The sequence below is a fragment of the Colletotrichum acutatum genome (assembly GCF_030867785.1).
Source record: "Colletotrichum acutatum strain CBS 112980 chromosome Unknown BDZ83scaffold_17, whole genome shotgun sequence".
In the NCBI taxonomy this organism is placed as follows: Eukaryota; Fungi; Ascomycota; class Sordariomycetes; order Glomerellales; family Glomerellaceae; genus Colletotrichum; species Colletotrichum acutatum.
In genome coordinates, this window is record NW_026849011.1 from 241,168 (window position 1) to 260,547 (window position 19,380).

Here is a 19,380-nt window from a genome sequence, read left to right on the forward strand (position 1 = left end):
ACACGGACGTTGACTTGTCGTACAACAACATCACCGCAAAGGACCAACCTTCCACCTACCTTACCTTACATTGATATCCAGCGCCATCGTATCCTCACCTCTCAAGGCTGGCGCTTGTGCATTACCTGCAGTCGCAAAAATCGCTTTCGTCACCCGACTCCGTTCGGCATCCTCCGAATATTGCCACCCCCTTCCTTTGGGTGCGCAGGCCAATTCGGCTGATCGGCTTCATAGTCGCGGCAGATTCTCGACGCCTGAAACTGTGGTCAAACAAAGAGACGGCCACGATTCAACGTCGATAAGAGATCCTTACCCCACACACCCATCACTTTCTCAAGTTCTTCTCTTGGAGAGGAGTTGTCATCCTTGCCAAAAGGTATCTGACGTGCGACCTTGCTTGTCACATTTTTTTTTTTGGGAACGAACCCCAAGAAAGTGAGAGGAAAAAAAAAGCTTGTTTCGCGAGGTTTTCTCGAGAAGGACGTGTCGCAAACAGGCAAGGAGGGGTCTTGTCACCTTGTATGTATCTAACGAGGGACCTTATCGTGGATCTTTCATCTTAATCTCATCCCAACTTGGCGCATCCTTGTTCGGAAGCGTAACTCACTCGTTTGAACGTCCACTCGTCCTCTGAACTATGGCCGGAGACGACGAGCGCTCGGGTGAGCGGAGGGGTGAGGAGCGGAGATACGGACGGGCCAGCTCTCGGTCGAGGTCGAGGTCGCGGTCGCCGAGACGGCACCGGGATGATGTGAGGCGGAGGTCGCCCGTTGGCGAGGTCGGTTCGCGTCGGGAACGGAGGGCGAGATCTCCCCGCGGAGACGACGGCAGGTGCCGCGACCGCGATGACCCGGAGGATCGAGATTCGAGACACAGACATCGGCGTCATCACCATCATCGTCGGCACCGGGATGGTCCGCGTGACGCTGCCGGCGGCAGCACTGCTTCGAAAGAAAAGAAGGCGGCTGCGGCGGTGTCGTTGCCATATGAGGCGCGCCAGCTGGGCAAGTCGGAGATGGAGGTGTTTCGGCCGCTGTTGGCGTATTACCTCGACCTGCAGAAGCAAAAGGACATTCGCGAGATGGACGAACGGGAAGTGAGGGGTCGGTGGAAGAGCTTCGTGGGGAAGTGGAACCGAGGGGAGCTGTCGCAGGGGTGGTATGATCCCGAGATGTTTGTCTCTGCCAAGGAGAGGGCTCTTGAGGTTGGGATTGAGGGGCTTCCTTCGCGGGGGTCTGATGGTAGGGGGCGAGAGGAGGTGGTGGAGAGGAGCGAGGAGAGGGATTATGGCAGGGAGAGGACTGATGATGAGGATGATGGGGATCGCAATGATGCGGATGCCGATGACGACGACGATGATGATCTCGGACCAAGGTTGCCCCCCACCTCGCGCGGCACCGGCCAGCGCTCCGGCCCCGGAATTCCCAACATGGCAGACCTGTCCCTGCAGCGCGAGACCCTCGCCGAGGAAGCGGCGCGCGACCGCTCGGCGCGGGCGTCGGACCTCCGACATGCGCGCAAGGAGGACAGGAAGCTTCAGCGGGAGAGGCTGGACGACGTGGCCCCCCGCGCGGAGGCGGGGACGCGGGAGAGGCAGCTCGAGAAGAGGGCGGCGGTCAACGAGAAGATGAAGGAGTTTCGGGAGAAGGGGTTAGGTGGCGGGGATGCTGTGGCGGAGGTGGGCGAGCAGGAGCTCATGGGGGGCGGGGATAGTTTTGCCGAGTTGAAGGCGATGAAGGCGCGGGAGGAGAGGAAGAAGACGGAGCGGGAGGTTAGGAGGGAGGAGATTGCGAGGGCGAGGGCTGCTGAGCGGGAGGAGAGGGTTAGGGAGTATCGGGAGCGGGAGGAGGGGGTTATGAAGGGGTTGAGGGAGCTGGCGAAGCAGAGGTTTGGGTGAGGTGATGGGAGAGATATGATGGTGTCAAGGGGCAAGATGTCATTATGCCCTGGGTGTTAGTTCTAGGTAGCTTGTCAAGATGGTATATAAATCCGTTCGTTCGTGGTATCAGGACGAACGCGCTTAATAATTCTTCGTCTTGACTTTTTTGGGAGATGGCTCAGCGGTCATAGCCGGGCTGAGCTTCAGGTGAGAGGCCACGATTCACTAGAGGGGATGGTAAGGTATGACGAGATGATGTTTCGACAACTAGGTTCGCTGGCTTGTCACGTCCGTCTTGCTCTTTTAGAGCGTTGTGTAATAAATACGTGCGAGTTACTAGGCTGAGAGAGGGAGAGAGAGAGAGAGATGATGATGTCGGTAAGCTAAGACTATATCTATTAGCTTATTATATTCATCCCACTTATCTGAATAGTACGTGACGAATACGTGCGGGTCGCTAGGTCGTGGACGGGAGTTGTTGTGATCTAGTGAATGCGAAGTTCTTAGGGGGATATGGGTTTAGTAATAGGAGTGTCTTAGTATGCCCGTGCTTGATTCCCGTGCTTGATTCCCGTGACATGATCATGAAAATTCTTGGGCTCGAACATCTTGGACAAATATGTGTGTCCTTTGAATTGATACACCTGGACGAATGTGGTGTTTTTTTTTTTTTTTGGAAGGCTGACTGGCTATTTTCATGGTCCGTCCAAGATAAAGAGTACGTATCCATGCTGGACTGCAAATAAATGAAAGGGGCGTGATTGATTGAGACATGGCCGGTGGACAATAGACTGCTAGAATTGCAAAGAGTATGCATTATAGGTAGACGTCTTGATAATAATGTTATGTACCCCCGCCTGTTCCTTTAACAAGAAGACCGTTTACATTTAAAACTTAGAAATCTTTGGTTAACACATAGCATGTAATCTGTTAAGAGTAGCTAGAATATTGTTGAACTGGTAGTTCTAGAAGGGTAGTGGCCTCGAAAGCCTTGGGTTCTAAGAGGGCCAGCAGAGATGCTTTATGGAAGAACTCACGGCCCATTTCCTACTATAATAATACTCACCAGCTCGCCGTACTAGCTCGTCACGCTCGTCTGCACGATGTGTGACGAATACGTCCGAGTCGCTGGATAATGGGCGTTGGCAGGGGTGTTCTTTGGCTCTGGTCTTTTTCAATGGTATCAGGGGGGTGAGAGGGAGTGAATCAGACAAACCGACAGTATACGTCAACTTCGACCCCAGCAGCATCACCAGTCTCACTGCCTCTCCTGCTCCTGCCCCTGCCCCGGCCCATTGCCTCTGCCTGAGAGTCGCTCAATGCCGCTGGCGTGAATCCTTTTATAAGACAGTTAGACGGGATCGTGTTAGAGGAAGCAGATTCTCGTCTGAACCCCTCGCTCCCAGACCGAATCTTCCTAAATCCGCGCATGTGATAAGATAGCGCTGTTCTAGGGACTTCAGGAAGAATAGTAGATAGTATTGTAGTAACGAGCAGTTAAATGTGCGGTTTTGAAGCGCAGTCTCCTCCTGTTTGATGAAGTGAGTGAGTGGCGGGAGTGGTGCGGCTTGACGTCGTAAGTTGCCTTTCTTTGAACCAGAAGCAAGCTTTGCTGGAACAAGACTTCTTCCAAAGCCGCTCACTTTCTGATTCAGGGGAACAAAAAGCTTCATCAGCGGCTTGTATCCTTTTGTGGCTGATAGGCTCCTTATGTACCGGGTAGGAGGGGGGCAAAGTCCATGAAGGATATCTCTCAGACAAATTGAAATCGATGGGAATATGATAGAGACATACAGAAATATGAAATCAAAGTTCGAAAGATTCGACTTTGGACTTACGAGAACCAATTGCCAACATCATGGAAGTAAGGGCCTACTGCTTGTACTCCCAATATGCTCTGCTGGGTGTCCTTTAACTCTGTAGTTCAGACAATCTACTCACTCTCGATGTACCTTAGATGAGGTGCCAGCGCCTGCCTCACACTGTGTTTGAGACTGCCAATACTACACCTCCTCATGGGAAATCGAGGACTGTCTCGCACTGTACCCACTTCTACTTCGTCGCAGGAAAAAAAAAAGAAGACGTCAAAAAAATTGCGACTCATTTGCGATTGACCCCTCCACACCCCGCATTCATCCAAGTATGTTGATCTCACCTTCACTTTTTCCCAGCCGTAACTGACGCTCCAGGCAGACTCAGCAAGTGAAGGCATTCTCACACAGAGAAGCTCATCACATCATTCCCGAAATCGCACAGCGAGACAACTTAGACAGCTCTCTCACTCGGATCTGCCCCTCTTCACTCAGGGTATCAAGAGTCAACCCCTCAGTCCCTGACCCAGGGATACACCAACACCTACTTCACCAGCAACACAACACACTCATCACAATGAGCCCAGTAAGCGACGTTGCCGACGGCGACACAGGCGACCTCTTCGCCGACCCAGAAGACTACTACCCGCCCACCCCGCCACCCACCTCGCAAACCCACACACTCGCCTCGGGCCGCGTCCTGACGCTTCACCTCGTCGGCTACTCGCCCACCGAAGCGCACCACCTCTGGAACGGAAGCCGCGTCGTCTCGGACTATTTTGAGGCGGACCCGTCACGCGTCAAGGACAAGACGGTGCTGGAGCTCGGCGCGGGTGCTGGCCTGCCGAGTTTGACGGCGGGTATCTTGGGCGCGAAGCGCGTTGTCGTGTCGGATTTCCCGGACGCGGATATCGTCATGACGATGCAGAAGAATGTGGACGAGGCGGGGGATCTGGAGGGGGTTGTGGTGCCCAAGGGGTATGTCTGGGGCGCGGACGTAAAGCCTTTGTTGGCGGAGATTGCTTCTTCGGCCGAGGGGGAAGAGAAGGAGAAGAAGTTTGACGTGCTGGTGTTGGCGGATCTGCTGTTCCGGCACTCTGAGCACGGGAAGCTTGCCGACACGATCTGGGAGGCGCTGGCGAAGAAGGAAGGGAGCGTGGCGTATGTGTTCTTCACGTCGTACCGGCCGTGGCTGAGGCACAAGGATCTGGCCTTTTTCGATGTCGTGAGGGAGAGGGGGTTACTTGTCGAGCAAGTGTTTGAGAAGAAGATGGAGAAGCCGCTGTTTGATGGGGACCCGGGTGATTTGGAGATTCAGAAGACGGTGAGCGGGTTTGAGGTGCGGTGGCCGAAGGAGCTGCTGGAGGAGGGTAAGGCATGAGGGGTGTTGAACATGTTGGAAATGTTGAATGAGGGACGAGAACTGTTTGATGGATTGCGGTTTGGGATCTCTGAGCCATGGGCAAGTGGTTTTCTACGAGAAATGAGCATGAAGGAAGAGAATTGGTGGGCATATCTGGACTGGGATAAACAAAAGGAATGGGGTACAAATGAAAAGGACACCAAAGATATTCTCCATTAGAGATGAGATAAAGAAGACATTCAAATGAAGCATTCAAAGAAAGAAAAAAGGAAAAAAAAAAAAAGAAAGGAATGGAGGGGGAAGACTGACCTTATAATCCACGCCCCTGCCCAGATTCGAACAGCGCGCCCCTCAGGCCAGCACGGCTTCATTGGAGTATTTATTTTAGCTTCTCTGCGTCAGAGTTCAAACCACGCTGTCAATCCCGGTCAATCCGGATGGGTGCTGGTGATAGGAACGAAGTTGAGGAGATATGAGTAGCCTCCTTCGAGGAAAGACGGGAAGGAGGCAATTCGTAGGTGGGAAGGTACGGGTCGGGCTGCAAGACTTTGCACAGGGAAAGCATCTGCCACCTGCCTCCTTCCCACTTTCCTCGTAGACGGCAGCTAAAAGGGGACCCTGACGAGCATGGTCTATGAGTTACTTTTACTATTGCGGAGATTTTGATATCATTGCGCTGAAATCGACGCTATGAAAGGATTAAGTCTGGAAAGGGGGTTCTCCCACGTCCAGCGTCCCTGAGCTGGCCATCTCTACCTTTGAGACTATGAGGCAACCAAACAACTTCGCGAAACTTCGAATCTTATATGATTTAAGTTGATTTAAGCTGATCCATTCATGTAAATTGTTCTTGCTAGCTTCGGCGGTCAAGATCTGGCATCGAGATGTTTACCTGCGCCGCTCTCTTGCCAGAGGCGTAGCATTAATATTCGATCCATCTATTGCCGATTGCCTTTACTTTTGGCTTGATAGTAGCAGATGTGACGAAGCGCTTGTCTAAGACAGACCAGTCTCACATCCAATCCATATGGTTCGGTTCGACAAGACAGCTAGTCTTATAACAGCGCCAAGATCAACAGAAGTTGCCGCTCAAATCTGACAGACACAGTCAGGCCACTCTCTACCCATTAGTTTCAGTAATTCTCGACCTCCAAATCCCTAATGACTGGCAAATCAAATAAGGTACTAGTAGCGAGACCGAAGACCTAGACTGCCAGCCAGTTAAGAAGAGGCTACGAAGGGACACTTGACGAGCCAAAATCAGAATATGCACATCGACATGAGCTCAGACGACGACAGCCAAGCTTTCGTTCGAACTGTGAATACTGTTCTCCGAGTTTGAGAGAGTCATTGAGAACATTTGATGGACAAATCTAAATCCTGTAGACTCCCTGTTCTGTGTCAGCACTCACCTAAGTTACTTTTCCTCTTGGATTTAAACGCCAAAGAGTACCACTACCGAGCGTCTGCCCAATAATCTCTCAGATGACAAGGAATACCGCTCATCGCAACTGAGCCGGAGCTGGCCGCTGACTTCAACACCAACACGAATCCTCCGTCATGCTTCGCCTCAAGAGGGAGGTCCATCCTATGGGTCCTGGCAGCGAATCCCGAGACGTGGTATGGGGCTCCAAATAGCCTTGCAGCTTGTCGTTGTCAGTTTGGGAGGACTCCGATGTAATTTACAGTAGCCAGACGCTGTAGACATCGTTAAACCCCAGGCAACAGTCAATATATCCCGGGCCTTTTGGGAGGATTTAACAGGGACGGGGCTACTCGTCCTGTGTTTTCCCTTCTAGACCTGGACGTATTAGCTCTGAATATGTAGGCGAGGCTGAGGGGAAACACCCAAGGCCTAGGATTTTGATACGGAACACGATCCTGATGATTCTATAGTACATAGTATAAAGCATGAGGAATGGTCTCGGTTGCCTCTGACCTTTTCTTCGCATCTACAAAGGATGCGAATGACAGACCCTTGGGCCTTGGCATACGATGACGGTCTGGATTTGAAATGGATTCCGAGAGAAGCCTCTTAGTTTTACATCCGCTGTTAGAATCATGGAAGGGTGCCTGATAATATCTCGTGGTTCATCTTCACGGGTAAGATAATAGGGTCGAAAGGTCACTACGGCGCTAATATTTCGACGATGAGTGACAGGGTTCATGTCAGACTGCCCATTGATCCAACCAATTATCAAGGTAGCTCAAGGACTCGCTAACCTCATGAATTATGAAGACTGCAGAGCCTACGGATACCCGCCATCACTACTATAATCGTAGTCACAGTTATCCCTCCACGGAACAAGCACGAATTCAGGCTATACCGTGAGCGTTGATAACGTGTCATACATCGACAAACCACCGCTGCAGAGCAATCTAAGCACCGGCCTTGGCGTTGGAGAAAGCCATGTGACGACGGAACGCCCGCCGATTATCGGGATCTCGAACAGTCATGATGGAGGGGTCCATCCAGCGCGCAAAGCTTCGCTGATGGGACCGGTCGTGAGGGTTGCGTCTCCCGGCACTTACGGGCAGGTCGGGTGTGTTTAAACATTTCGGGAGTCCAAGCGAACGGGTCAGCCAAGACGAACCATGGTCTCAGGGAGCCCCGAGCTTGAACCTTTGATCACTGCGCTCTACCATTTGGACAGCTCAATGTTTACATCCGTAATTGTTGCGAGAGATGTTTAATGGGACTTCTGGAGTTTTGCTCGCTCTAAGCTTTTTTCGAGCGAGCCTATTCAGACGTCGGCCTTTGTTCCGCGTCCGCGAGTATGTGGTCCGCTGTCTCACGCGTCGAATCCCAATATCGATTTGGTTAGCCATGTAGCTTCCCGGATCAGAACGGGAAGACCTTGAGATAGGCTGTGGGTGGCAGGGGAGTGCTTATACAAGAGTCTAGCAGAGTTCTTGATGGAAAACCTTGATCCGCCGGCAAGTTGGATAGCAGCTTCGGGCGCGATAGAGTCCCAAGGAGGCCAAAGGGGGAGCTCCCGGCCGGAGTGGACACGAATTCGGAATGGAGGGGACGCAAGAAGAAGATGGAACTTAGCTGGTTTTGACACATTGGCGCCGAGGTTTTCCTCCCCCGCCGGACGTTGAGGAACCTTTGGTTGGGGGTCGTGGATGCCGGGGGATTACAGAGCGACGTGGGGTGGGCGAAGAGAAGTAAGGCAGGGGATGTCGAGCAGGAGAGTTTCGAGTACATACGGATACAGGGTTACTGTGCGTTTTACTCTATACAGATAGCCTATAGAGGTAGCAGGTATTAGCATGAAGCACAGGTTGAAGACAAAGTCTTTGTCCGCCGATCTGGAGATGGAGGGCGATGAGATCGTCCTGGTCGAAGCTGCTGTTGTGCAAAACTGAGGAGCGATGGGAAACATTGAAATGGGGAAGGACAATCCGGCGACTGTGGGGCGGCTGTCGAGAGCATGGAGGCAGGAGCATGGGGCATAGAGAGCACAGACCTTGTCACCAGCGCTTACCCCACACTTTGCACCTTCCAGGGCAGGTTGAACGGGGAAGGCAGGCACCTCAGACTCAGAGCAGGTGCGTTCGCTGCACTTGCCCGCTGCAACTTCTTCCATGAATTGCCATGAATTGGTATTACTAAGGCAAGAAAGTTAGGCGACTTTGAAGTGCAAGCTGCCTGAGGTGACTCCTGTATACTCTGTACTCCTTCCTGCCTATATGTCGTGCCTGCTTCTCCTCCGCATTGAGGTGGATGCCCCCCCCAATTGGCATTGGAGCTTGGTTCCCATCCCGAGAACTTGCCCGTTCCCACCTCCCACACCTCCCACACCACCCTCTTCCCTCTCCCGCCATTTCACCACACCTCACGCACAACAAAACTGGAACCATCCACCGGCTTCCCTCTGCCTACTGCGAGCTGCAGCCATCGGGAAATTTGTCAACTGCAAGGTAGCTTGGAGATGGGATGTCACGTTCATGGAAGGGTCTCCAATACGAATGGGTCCCCGAAAATTCGACGCAATTTCCCGCCAGCCAGAAGGCCCCCTTCGAAATCGAGAGGAAGAGACCTGGACGAAGAAAAAAGAAGAGAGGGGCCTGAGCCTGATCAAGTGAGCCAGCGGAGTATCGGCCGGATGCTTGCCGGGCGTACCTCAGAAAAGAGAAACAATATTTCATGTAAACGACGAGGAGCATGAGGAAACTGGCGGATATACCCTTCCACTGCCCCAAGGCCAGAATGGTCTGACAGGGTTCAGCATGATGTATCGACTCAGCACACACTAATGGACGGAAGCATAGCCAGACATGCCTGCCACAGATATGGCTTGTCGTTCTTGGGGTAATTATCAGAGGCAATGTATCTTTTCCCTGTTCTGTTCTTGTCTCCCCCTTCTAACCTTTGATACTTTTGCGTTGCAGTTGCACCGAGACACCCGACTGCGACTTTTGTGCCCGCTTCTCTCGTCGCTCGCTACCTAGTCTCAACGGGCAGATGAACCTACGTGGTACGGTGTTAGGCCACCAAGTCACACGCCATGTAACGGTCCTGTGGCTGATTTGTTATTATATGAACTTATTTTGCCTCTACAGTTTTTGGAGCTTGTTCGGGAGATTTTGCGTTTCCCTAACCCCCTCTCTCCTCCGGCAAGCTCCCGTCCTTTGCAGTGCCCGTCTTAGACTCTCCGCATTTGGAGACATGGAGCTGGGTAGCTTTTTGCTGGGAGGGAGGTGAAGTAGCTGCCCAAACCCCAAGGTCCATCGTGCAGGGATGGTGGCCGTTGCTCTGGAGTCCCAGCTTCAGATTCAGATTCCTCCCAAGCTCATGACACACAGCAACTGGGGGTGGGGGGTTGGGTTGAGCTAGGCCACACAGGAACGCACCGGCCCAGAAGCCGCAAACCGAGCTTTGCCTCGTCTCGCCTCGCCCGATTCTACAACGGCAGGAATGTGAAGCTGATCAGGGCCGAGAGCGCCGGGGGTTTCGAAATGGACAAGATCGATCATCTCTTCTCATTACCCTGGCACTCCTGGCACGCCGCACGCCTGACTTCTGCACGTAGACTACGGAAACTTGGCCTTGGGCAGACGGCATCGTGTGGTTTCTCCAAAAAAGAGGACGAATGAGTGGTTCATTGGCAATGTGGCCGTCTCATCTAGGGCTCCCTGTCACGGTTGACCGCTATTGCGAAGCTGCCATTGGCGCGTCTTGAGACCAGCAGTGTCCCCGGTGTGTATTCCGACGCCTAATGGAGAAGTACCCGTGATCCCCTCCCGGCGTCAGTGCAGCAAAAGACAGCTTGCACGGACACGTTGACGCAGAGCCTAAGGAAAAGCATGGCTTGCTTGTGTGCGAACTAGCCTGGCTGGGTACTCAGATGCAGAAGAGGCAGAGGAATACCGATGTGGGAGTGCAAAGAAGACAAGAGCCAATCAGTTGGTGATGGTCTGGAATGAAGAGAAACAGTCGTGGTAGCCCAACAGCAAGCGGCAACGACGACAGGCAGATTAGAGTAGAAGCTTGTTGAGATGAGACGAGATTCCGACATTTATTTTTTGCTTTGGTTTGCGTCTTGGGATCTCGCTCTCGCCAATGGATCCACGGTGCAGATGCAGATATAGCACACACGACAGCAGATGACGGAAGTGCCTTAGAGTTATCCGTAGGTATCTGCTTGACTGGATTGCTTGGCTGGATCATCGGCCTCCAATGGCCCTTGCCGACGAGGGATGATTTCATGGCTGAGCTCCCATTGGCCCTGGCTGTGAAGCTCCCCGCCCTGCTTCCCCCACCACATGCAACCATCTTTTAGGGTGGTTGAACAGGGCAGTCCTTGGTTGAAGCTTGGCCCAGGCCGCTACTTGACTAGGTCATCCGAGGAAGGTCTCTTGTTGGGTGAATGCCACGCAAAAAGCTACTTCACACATGTCAACCTCAAAGTTCTCTTTTTCCAGTTGAGCCTACGGATACCTGACTACACTACGGATGCTCCAGGCCACCCAGAGTGAGGTGAGTCTCAGAGTCTCAATGCTGCTGCTCCAAATCATCCCGTCGCCCAAGAATCCTGCGACTCTTCTCAATTCTCGATCAAGATAGACCGTCATACTCAGTCAGTTACACATACCTTGCCAGCCTTGGCTCTTTCTTCTGTCCTTCTTTCCATCTACTGACTACTGATGCAAAGTTTTTCTGCCGGCTCCGGGATTGATATCTAGGGACATCCGAACGGAGGTATGGAAGGCAAGCAAGCAAGGTACCTTTGGAGATTGGAGAGATTGGGAAGGGCAGCGGGGTTTGGCTGAGGTAAGCTACCTTGTTATTGGCCGGGGAAGGTGGGATGGATGCTCGTAGGTACGTAGATACTTGGGTACGTAATGACCTAGGTAAGGTAGGTAGGTAGGTACTCCGTACTGTAAGAGCACCTACCGGGAAAGAGTGGCAGCGGCAGCGGCAGCGGCAGTAGCAGCAGCGCGAAGCAGGAGCAAGGCACCTACGTACCTACCTTACCTTGGTGCTTCTCCAATGCGGAGAGAGAGGAGACAACCCCAGACCCCAGATTCTTGCCTGGATTTCCCCCATTCAACGGAAGCCAATTCTTTCTCTCCTCATCACTCTCTCCACCTTTTCCCACCCATTACCACCACCCGGCCACCACCTCACCACCACCACCTCACCTCACCTAACCTCACTCACGGGCAACCTCACATCACACCTCTCACACAATACACTTCACTTCCATCACTCGTCAGGCACCTCACTCAGACACTCGCGCACGCATACGCATACGGACACACACACGCGCGCACACTCAGACTCAGACTCAAACTCACACTTTGGACACGCGGGCGCACTATACTCCCTCCCTGCTTCTACCTACCGCATTACCACCGCGGCTTTCTGCCTCCTCATCGCATCACGTTTCTCAATTCCTCCTTCTCCTCCGCTTTCTTCACACCTACCACCTCACCTACCTTACCCGCCTCCTCCTCACGCAAAGGGCCGCCATCATCAAACTACGTTACCAGCTCCATCTCCGAATCGTCCCCCCCCCCCCCCATTGGCACACGCGCCGGTCCCGTACACACGACATATCAAGCATTAATGTTGCATGCGAAAGCATCCCTTCTCCATTAATCTTCCGCGGCACTCCGTTAGATCAGACCTTCCATTGTCGCTACCACCTCAAGCTGAACAGCTGGCACACCAGCCAGCTCTTCTACCGACCGCCTCTCACGCGACATCTCTCGACTTCCAAAATTTCCCCTCCCGATACACGTAGTATCTCCATCTATACATCAGACTCGCCGCCTCGAGTACCGGTACCACAAAGCTTTGTAGTAACGCCGATCATATCCTCTTGCCTATCCAAACATCCAGCATTATCTTCTTGTCGCACGCGCGCCGCAGACAGCCGGCAACTCCGTGTTTCCCCTCTTCCGCATCCCAACCTAAACTCCTCAGCTTCCAAGCTACCTACCTTAGCTTACCGAGACAAATCCAGCCTCTCTTTTCCGCGCTTCTGTCTCTGCACACGTTAACGTCAACGTCGGCTCCTCTCTTTCTCATCGGCTACTGGAGAAAGGCACACCGCGGCTCCCCAGCGTTTCCCTTTGTGTCGCTGCTGCTGCCCTCCGTCCCGCCTGTTCGACTTCTGCCGGGCTTTGCTACTCGCGTCTCTCCTCATCCTCCTCCTCTTTGTCACTGCTGCTCTCCTCTCCCGAGAGTCTCCTCATCTCCATCAATTCCCCGCCTTTTGCTCTCCCACCCCCTCCCTGCCAATTCACTTCGACCTCGCTCCCATTTTATCCAAGGTTGTTGTTGTTGTTTGAGCCGAGTAACTACGACTTAGTTCACGCTCAATCTTCGCATGCATGCTTGTTTGTGTCCTCAGCCCAACGCACAAACATCCATACGCATTGCCGCAACATCCCACTGCACACACATCTCCTTCATACTCGACCTCGCTCTGCCTGTATCCTTTGTGTCACTCGTGGTGCCGTGACACCAGTACTTCCCTTCTTCCCCAACTTTTCTCCTCGCGCCCAATTTTCCTCGCAACTTGCCCGCCCTACCTATTACCACTGCGGCCGGGACATCCCACTCCGAATCCCAACTCCTCACTTCGTTCACGCGTCTCCCGCATGCTTTGCGGTACCGGTTGATTCGAGTTGCAAACGCCGGCCGCCACCGCCCGTGGACGCTTACGCCTACCAAGAGGCATCTGAGACTCGCTCACGCCAGGCTTGCATGGAAAGAGACGAAAACGGGGGGTTAGCAGAGGACCGTTGTCAAAATAATTCTCTGTTGCTGCTCTTCACGAGAGCCTGAAAGCCGTCCCTTCAACAATCATCTTCATATCGATACATACACCGCACCCCGCAAAGTATCCCTTTCAAGCCCAACTCTGCTTGCTCCGCCTACCTTACCTCCTCCATTTCCCCCACTTTCTCGTGCTGTGTGACCTCGGTGGTCCTCGAGCCATCCTATTACCTAGCCGAGCACACAGTACGCTTCTTTTCCCCCTTTACCTGTCCCTACTTTGGGTAGCGTTTGCACAAAATGATGCCACTCCAATCCATAGAGGGGCAGCCTCATGGAGGCTCTGGCATAGCTGGGGAAAACGGTGAGGCCCGGCAGCAAAAGCCCAAGACGTTGCCGTGCAAGTATTGCAGCAAGCGCTTCAGGTAAGTCGGCTCCCCCTCTTCCTTGCTCCTTGGTCTTGGTGCAAGGCCCCCAACTCTCCTCTCTCGATGATTGATTGCCCTACCTTACCTTGGCTTTGGCTTTCTCGCTGTACCTTCGGCTAGCTTACATTGCTTTTGCATTCTAGGCGTGTGGAGCATGTCCAAAGACACGAAAGGACACACACCAAAGAGAAGCCCTTTGCCTGCGGCTGGGCTCGCTGTGGTAAAACGTTCGGACGACGGTGAGTTCTATCAACCTTGCCCCTGGCCATTCGTCATTTCACCCATCCTGCGGCCTGCCTGAGTACACTTACCTCACCACATCGACACCATATGCTGTCACCTTCCACACACACCACACCACCCAGCTTTACCTTGCTTTACTTTGATTTATCCCCAAGACCTTCCCCCGTCCCAAGACCCCGACTTTCGACTCCACCTCTTCCCTGTTCTTGATGCTCAACTGCAACACGGCCGACTCCCCCTCCCAACTCTGACGAAGGAATATGCTTATATGGACATCAGTGATCTCCTTGTCCGCCATGAGAAGCTCGTTCACCTCAACGAGGGCAGCAAGGAGAATAATCGGCCAAGAAAGACCTCATCCAGCACACACAATCCGCCATCTTCCTCCGACAGCCATGTCGAACATGAAATGTTGGGCGTCCAGCGCCCACCTCAGCCCCAGTATCACCAGGAGTCAATAACGGCTGTGGCATCCACCATGGCCCCAGATCCTCGCATGCCAGGTCCGGCCCGTGCCGCTGCCTGCAACCTCGATCTACTCTCTGATGCGGCTCTGGCCAGCGAAGTGAACCCCATGCAGCAGCCTATGATGGCCGAGATGGGACGTCCGCCTTCCGATCATACGAGGATCAAGTCCTATGATGAGTCGATGGGGTATCCCGAACGGCCACGCGAGGACCAGAACATGCTGGCGCCGGGATACGTTCCCCAGCCCCAAGCAGCACCTTACGATGACTATCACATTTTCCTCGACGACTTTGCACCTTCTTCGCACTACTTGCCACCTCCGTTCGAGTCTGATCAGCAAATGGGGGGACTGTGGCCCCGCGGCGACATGCATCACCGTGGCCCGTCCAAGCCGTCATCACAGTTTCCGTCACGGTTCCCTTCGGTCCAGCCGGATGGTCGGGAGGGTATGGAAGGTGGTCCAAGGAGCCACGAAGAGTCAATGAGAGCACCCCTCCGTATCTCTGCCGTCGATCACACAGTCATCAAGAACCGACTGGAAGAGTTCTCATCGGTCATTCCAAATGACTTTGTCTTTCCTTTTAGACATACACTCACTCGATTCCTCGAGGGGTACATCAGCGGTTTCCACGAGTATCTCCCGTTCCTGCATATTCCAACATTGACGCCCGCTGAGATGGCCCCGGAGCTGCTTCTGGCTATCTTGGCTGTTGGTGCACAGTACCGATTCGAGAGCCACCGGGGTCACGCGCTGTGGTATGCTGCAAAGGCTGTTGCGCTCGAGCAGATCCGAAGAAGACATAGTCATGAGGTTCATGCTCTTCTACCGACACCCGCTGCGTACAGCCCACACTCGACTCGGCCTTCCCCCAGCTCTGGCTTTAGGCATACCTTTGCCTCGGCACAGCAGGATCGCCCGATGACACAAGACACTCATCGCGAGCCTTTGTAAGTGTATCTCCCATCTTTGCTCTGCTTGCCAGCTCTAACGTTGCCTCACAGCTCGCCAAACACACCGCAAGCTCGTCTTGAGACCACACAGGCTGTCCTGCTGCTCTTCGCAGTCGGGCTTTGGGGAGCGAAAGCAATCTTGCATGAGGCTCTATCTCTTCAGAGTCACCTTGCTATGCTCGTTCGCGAAGAGGGATTGATAGCCGAGTCTAGCCCGGCCGTTGCACCGGATTGGGAGACTTGGATTCGACTTGAGGGAGCTACGCGCACGAAGCTCATAGCTTACTGCTTCTTCAACCTGTGCAGTATTGCATACAATATGCCACCTCTTATCCTCACTTCGGAGCTTGGTCTATTTTTGCCCTACCCGTCCAGGTTGTGGAGGGCTGAGTCGGCATGGCAGTGGCAGGAAGACAGGCAAAACTATCCTTCTGTCGAAATCACCGTCCACGACGCCTTCTCCAGAGTCCTGACGACTTCACCACAGGGCTTGCCTCCCCACATGTCGTCCCTCGGAAACTATGTCCTCATCCACGCATTGCTCCAGCACATTTACCTGCTAAAGCAAACTTCATTCGCACTCAGCTCGCCGTTTGGACCACAGAGGGGATTAAAGCCGGAAGATGTGGAAGAGGTCACTGCAGCACTACGTATATGGCAGGTGAGCTTCGAACACCGACACCAATTGAGGGCGGCCGACGCGGGGCATGTGGGCAATAGCGACTCGTTCCCGGGCGGCCCGGTAGCGTTCAACTCTACCGCCCTCCTGCGCTTGGCATATATCCGTCTATACACCGAGATCCCGCCCAATCGATCCCTCGAAACCAGAGATCACATGCTGGTCGCTTCGTCGTTGAGCAACATGCCCCTACTTGTCCGTACGTTGAGGTTGCATAGAGCCGTGTTCCAGGCCATTCATGCTTTGTCTATGTTGGTCAAGGCCGGCGTCAACTACGTTGCAAGGACCAAGAGCCTGGAATGGAGCATTCAGCATTCCTGTAAGTACCTGTTCTCCTCAAGCACCGCTTGTTCTAGCTAACCCCGTTTCTTTGTAGTGTGCAACTTCGAATGCGCCATTCTCTTGTCTAAATGGCTCCTTACTCTCGCATCGATCGGACCGAATGACCCCCCTGCGACCCCCGAAGAAAAGAATCTCCTACAATCGGTCAGGAGAATGCTGGACGAGACGGAATTTGCTGTGCCCATCGATCCATCCCTGGGTGGGCCTACCGCCGGCCAACCTGCCAACAACGAAGTTTCTGCGAACGACAGCACAAGGTTGAGACAGCTAGCTGCAGCGGTCATCAGGCTATGGGCAGAGACGTTCAAGGGCTCGCACATTTTCGACATGGTCAGGGTGATGGGATCAAGCCTGGATGGGTATGCTGATTTGGTCGAGAAGCCCCGCGACAGAACACCCCTGGGACGCATTGCCCACGACCCGAATCTCGGATGAAGTGGACAGAGCCCAGATAACAGAGCGCTTGGTCGAGGTCGTTGCACTGCATGACTTTTACGGTTTTCGGCGGGGGCAGCGGCATCACTGAGGATTGATGTCGGTCGACCTCTCAACGCCAAGACATGATTTCTCCCGATGCGGTTGTTTGCAGGGCATGGGATTCCCTGTTGCGTGCGTGTTTCTCCGTGTTCGAAGACCGCAACATGGCGGCGTAGTCGCTAGGCGCATTCTTCTGGGATTAGGAGAAGTTCCCAAAGGCCAAATGCGTTGAATTGAACTGCAGAAGTGGACGGATCGAGCAGTGGCAGCGTGTCATTAGTCTGCCCTCACATGTTGGAGAGGGGAGAGAGTGCGCGACCCCTGGTCGGGATTTCGGGGCGTCGAACCGGCGGCGGAGTACCGACAGACGGGGACCGGCCAGACGATGGGGGAAATGGGAGGGGAAAAAATACTTTGGCTTGGCGTTCCAATGTTACGTGCCTTGACGCAGTATGGAAGGTGTCGGAGAATTAGTTGCACTGCGTTTTTTTTGTTTTTTTGGTTTTCACCTTGCTTTTTATTTTTGTTCTGCGTGTACATTGTTTGGTGGGCTCATCGGCTCGTCGGATGGGTGGCGCGGCTCGGCCGGTTTGATCTAGCTATTTCCATGTCGCCTTTGTCGTATTTTACCTTAGTCTGGCTTGATCTTGAGGGGTTATGAAGTACGGACGAGAGATGTGTTCCTGACGGGCTTGTGGGGCGTTGATAGGCTGCTGGATGAATAATGAAATGTTCATATCTGATGTTGTCGTTGACGCGTTCTCCCGTGTGAACTGCGATGGTTCGTTCTATTTAGCTACCTACAAGTCGGTTTCCCTTTCCCGTTCTCATTCGCGCTGTCCGCATCGACCGTTGCGGTTTCACATCAGATGTTGTGCTTCCTAGGGGCAAGATGTATTGATTACTACTTCAAACGCTATTCCATCAAATGCTAGAAGGCGTCGTTGCATCCGCCACCAGTCTTTCTCTAACTTTTCACTTTATTTCTAGACTATTCATAGGCGGATATGAGGGAAGTAGGGTCGGATAAATACACAGCTGGTTATTCCTCTGTAGGAAAGTACGTCCATATGTATTGACGCCTTCTAGCAGATCATGAGAAAATAATTCGTTGGTGCTTCTCACGACATATGAGTAAAGTCGGAGTTACGGGTCGGATAATAGAACACACGACAATATCCATGGTACTATCCCGGTGGGAACGAAGACTTAAATAATGTTGGCAAGACACTTCGAACAAGATAATAAATCTTTACATTGAAATTCGGTGCAACCTACGTAAAGAACTGTTTCCATTGAGGGGGTCGGTATATCTTTTCAAGACCATCGACTTTGTTGATCATCATTTCAAGTTGTATGTTTATATTTTTTGTTGTTGGCATACTTGTTTGAGGGTCTCGTGGAGAGAAAGAAATAGTCCTAATTATTGTTTAGTATAGTCTTCTATCGATGCTACGAAAGCTCTGACCGAGGACACTTGATCTTTATTCGATTTTTCCATAGCTCTGATGATCTTGGTATTATGACGCTCGTGTAGTTTGCGACTAGCCTCTTCTTTTCAGCACATGGCGAAATGGAGAGGCGTTTCTGGATTTTGCGCGTGATGCTGCTGTCTAAGAATGCGATGTTGCTGTCCGAGAAAAGGCGCGTATTGGGATCGTAACCGGTGTCAACGGAACGCGCATCGGGGTGAAGAGGTGTGGGATCTACCCAATTTTTATCAGCTGTGATCACTAGATGAATACTTTGATGAGGAAGCAAACCATTGAAGTATTCATGATGCTGGTGAAGATTGATTCTGTTTTTGGGAGACAGATGTGTTCGAGTGAAGAGGGATTACGTAGGTTGTAGGGGGGATGGATGTCTTGTTTGTCAGAAGGAAAATGCGCAAGAAGCGTAAGTAGTGGATGTATACAATCTGCATGGTAAACGCCTGCCAATTGCCCATCGTGGCACGTACGGTGGCCGCCTTTGCCCGAAAAGTGCCTTGTCCCCGCAAACTATACTTCTCAAGGTGACTCAAGCCTGTCCAAGCAGCCTGCTCACAATCATATCCGTGTCTCCCTTGCCTATCTTGTGATTTGTTGGCGGAATTTTTGTCTTCCATCCTTGGTTGCTTAGTCGTTGTTGGGTATTGTCATCCGTCGAAGCATTAGGTACTAATACGTACCGAGAACATGCGAGGCAGAAAAAAGATAGAGAGGATGTTACGGATAGCAACAGGAGGACTAAGAGGAATACAAGAAAAAGAATCTATAATAATAGTAGGTCTTGTTAAGATATTATAATAAAAAGGGCTGACTTTATGTACCTGTACATAGTATTCATTATTTTACACATCACTGGTTCCAAAAGTAGTTAAATAGAAACCAAATTTCCTATATTGATTTCTTTTGCCTAGCTATAGCAGTCTGCATAAATAGCATAAGAAAATAGTAAGAGTCCCCGTAAAACCACCCCCACCAGAGAGGGCTCCGTTAAACTTGCCAAGTGCGTGGTGGCG

At 52.5% G+C, this 19,380-nt stretch overlaps 3 protein-coding genes across 3 annotated transcripts; all 3 read left to right on the forward strand.

The window, feature by feature from the left end:
- Positions 1–637: 637 nt before the first annotated feature.
- BDZ83DRAFT_570556 (uncharacterized protein) lies at positions 638–1,897 on the forward strand (the record flags this gene model as incomplete). The annotated part of the gene is made up of 1 exon (XM_060504315.1): positions 638–1,897. One exon carries the CDS (start codon positions 638–640, stop codon positions 1,895–1,897), a length of 1,260 nt encoding a protein of 419 aa, XP_060368502.1.
- A 2,085-nt stretch (positions 1,898–3,982) lies between these two features.
- On the forward strand, positions 3,983–5,373 carry BDZ83DRAFT_609255 (nicotinamide N-methyltransferase). The gene is made up of 2 exons (XM_060507521.1): positions 3,983–4,019; positions 4,073–5,373. Exon 2 carries the CDS (start codon positions 4,268–4,270, stop codon positions 5,069–5,071), a length of 804 nt encoding a protein of 267 aa, XP_060368503.1. The 5' UTR covers positions 3,983–4,019; positions 4,073–4,267; the 3' UTR covers positions 5,072–5,373.
- Positions 5,374–13,391: 8,018 nt separating this feature from the next.
- On the forward strand, positions 13,392–17,049 carry BDZ83DRAFT_128312 (uncharacterized protein). The gene is made up of 5 exons (XM_060501197.1): positions 13,392–13,714; positions 13,861–13,956; positions 14,240–15,376; positions 15,431–16,377; positions 16,435–17,049. Exons 1-5 carry the CDS (start codon positions 13,590–13,592, stop codon positions 16,833–16,835), a joined length of 2,706 nt encoding a protein of 901 aa, XP_060368504.1. The 5' UTR covers positions 13,392–13,589; the 3' UTR covers positions 16,836–17,049.
- Positions 17,050–19,380: the final 2,331 nt, after the last annotated feature.

Excerpts from the sequence above, each read along its gene's own strand:
- BDZ83DRAFT_609255 (XM_060507521.1), top strand. The coding sequence starts at position 4,268 with ATGAGCCCAGTAAGCGACGTTGCCGACGGCGACACAGGCGACCTCTTC.
- BDZ83DRAFT_128312 (XM_060501197.1), top strand. The coding sequence starts at position 13,590 with ATGATGCCACTCCAATCCATAGAGGGGCAGCCTCATGGAGGCTCTGGC. Across the intron at positions 13,715-13,860 it reads TATTGCAGCAAGCGCTTCAG|GCGTGTGGAGCATGTCCAAA; the intron begins GTAAGTCGGCTC and ends TTTGCATTCTAG. Across the intron at positions 13,957-14,239 it reads GGTAAAACGTTCGGACGACG|TGATCTCCTTGTCCGCCATG; the intron begins GTGAGTTCTATC and ends TATGGACATCAG.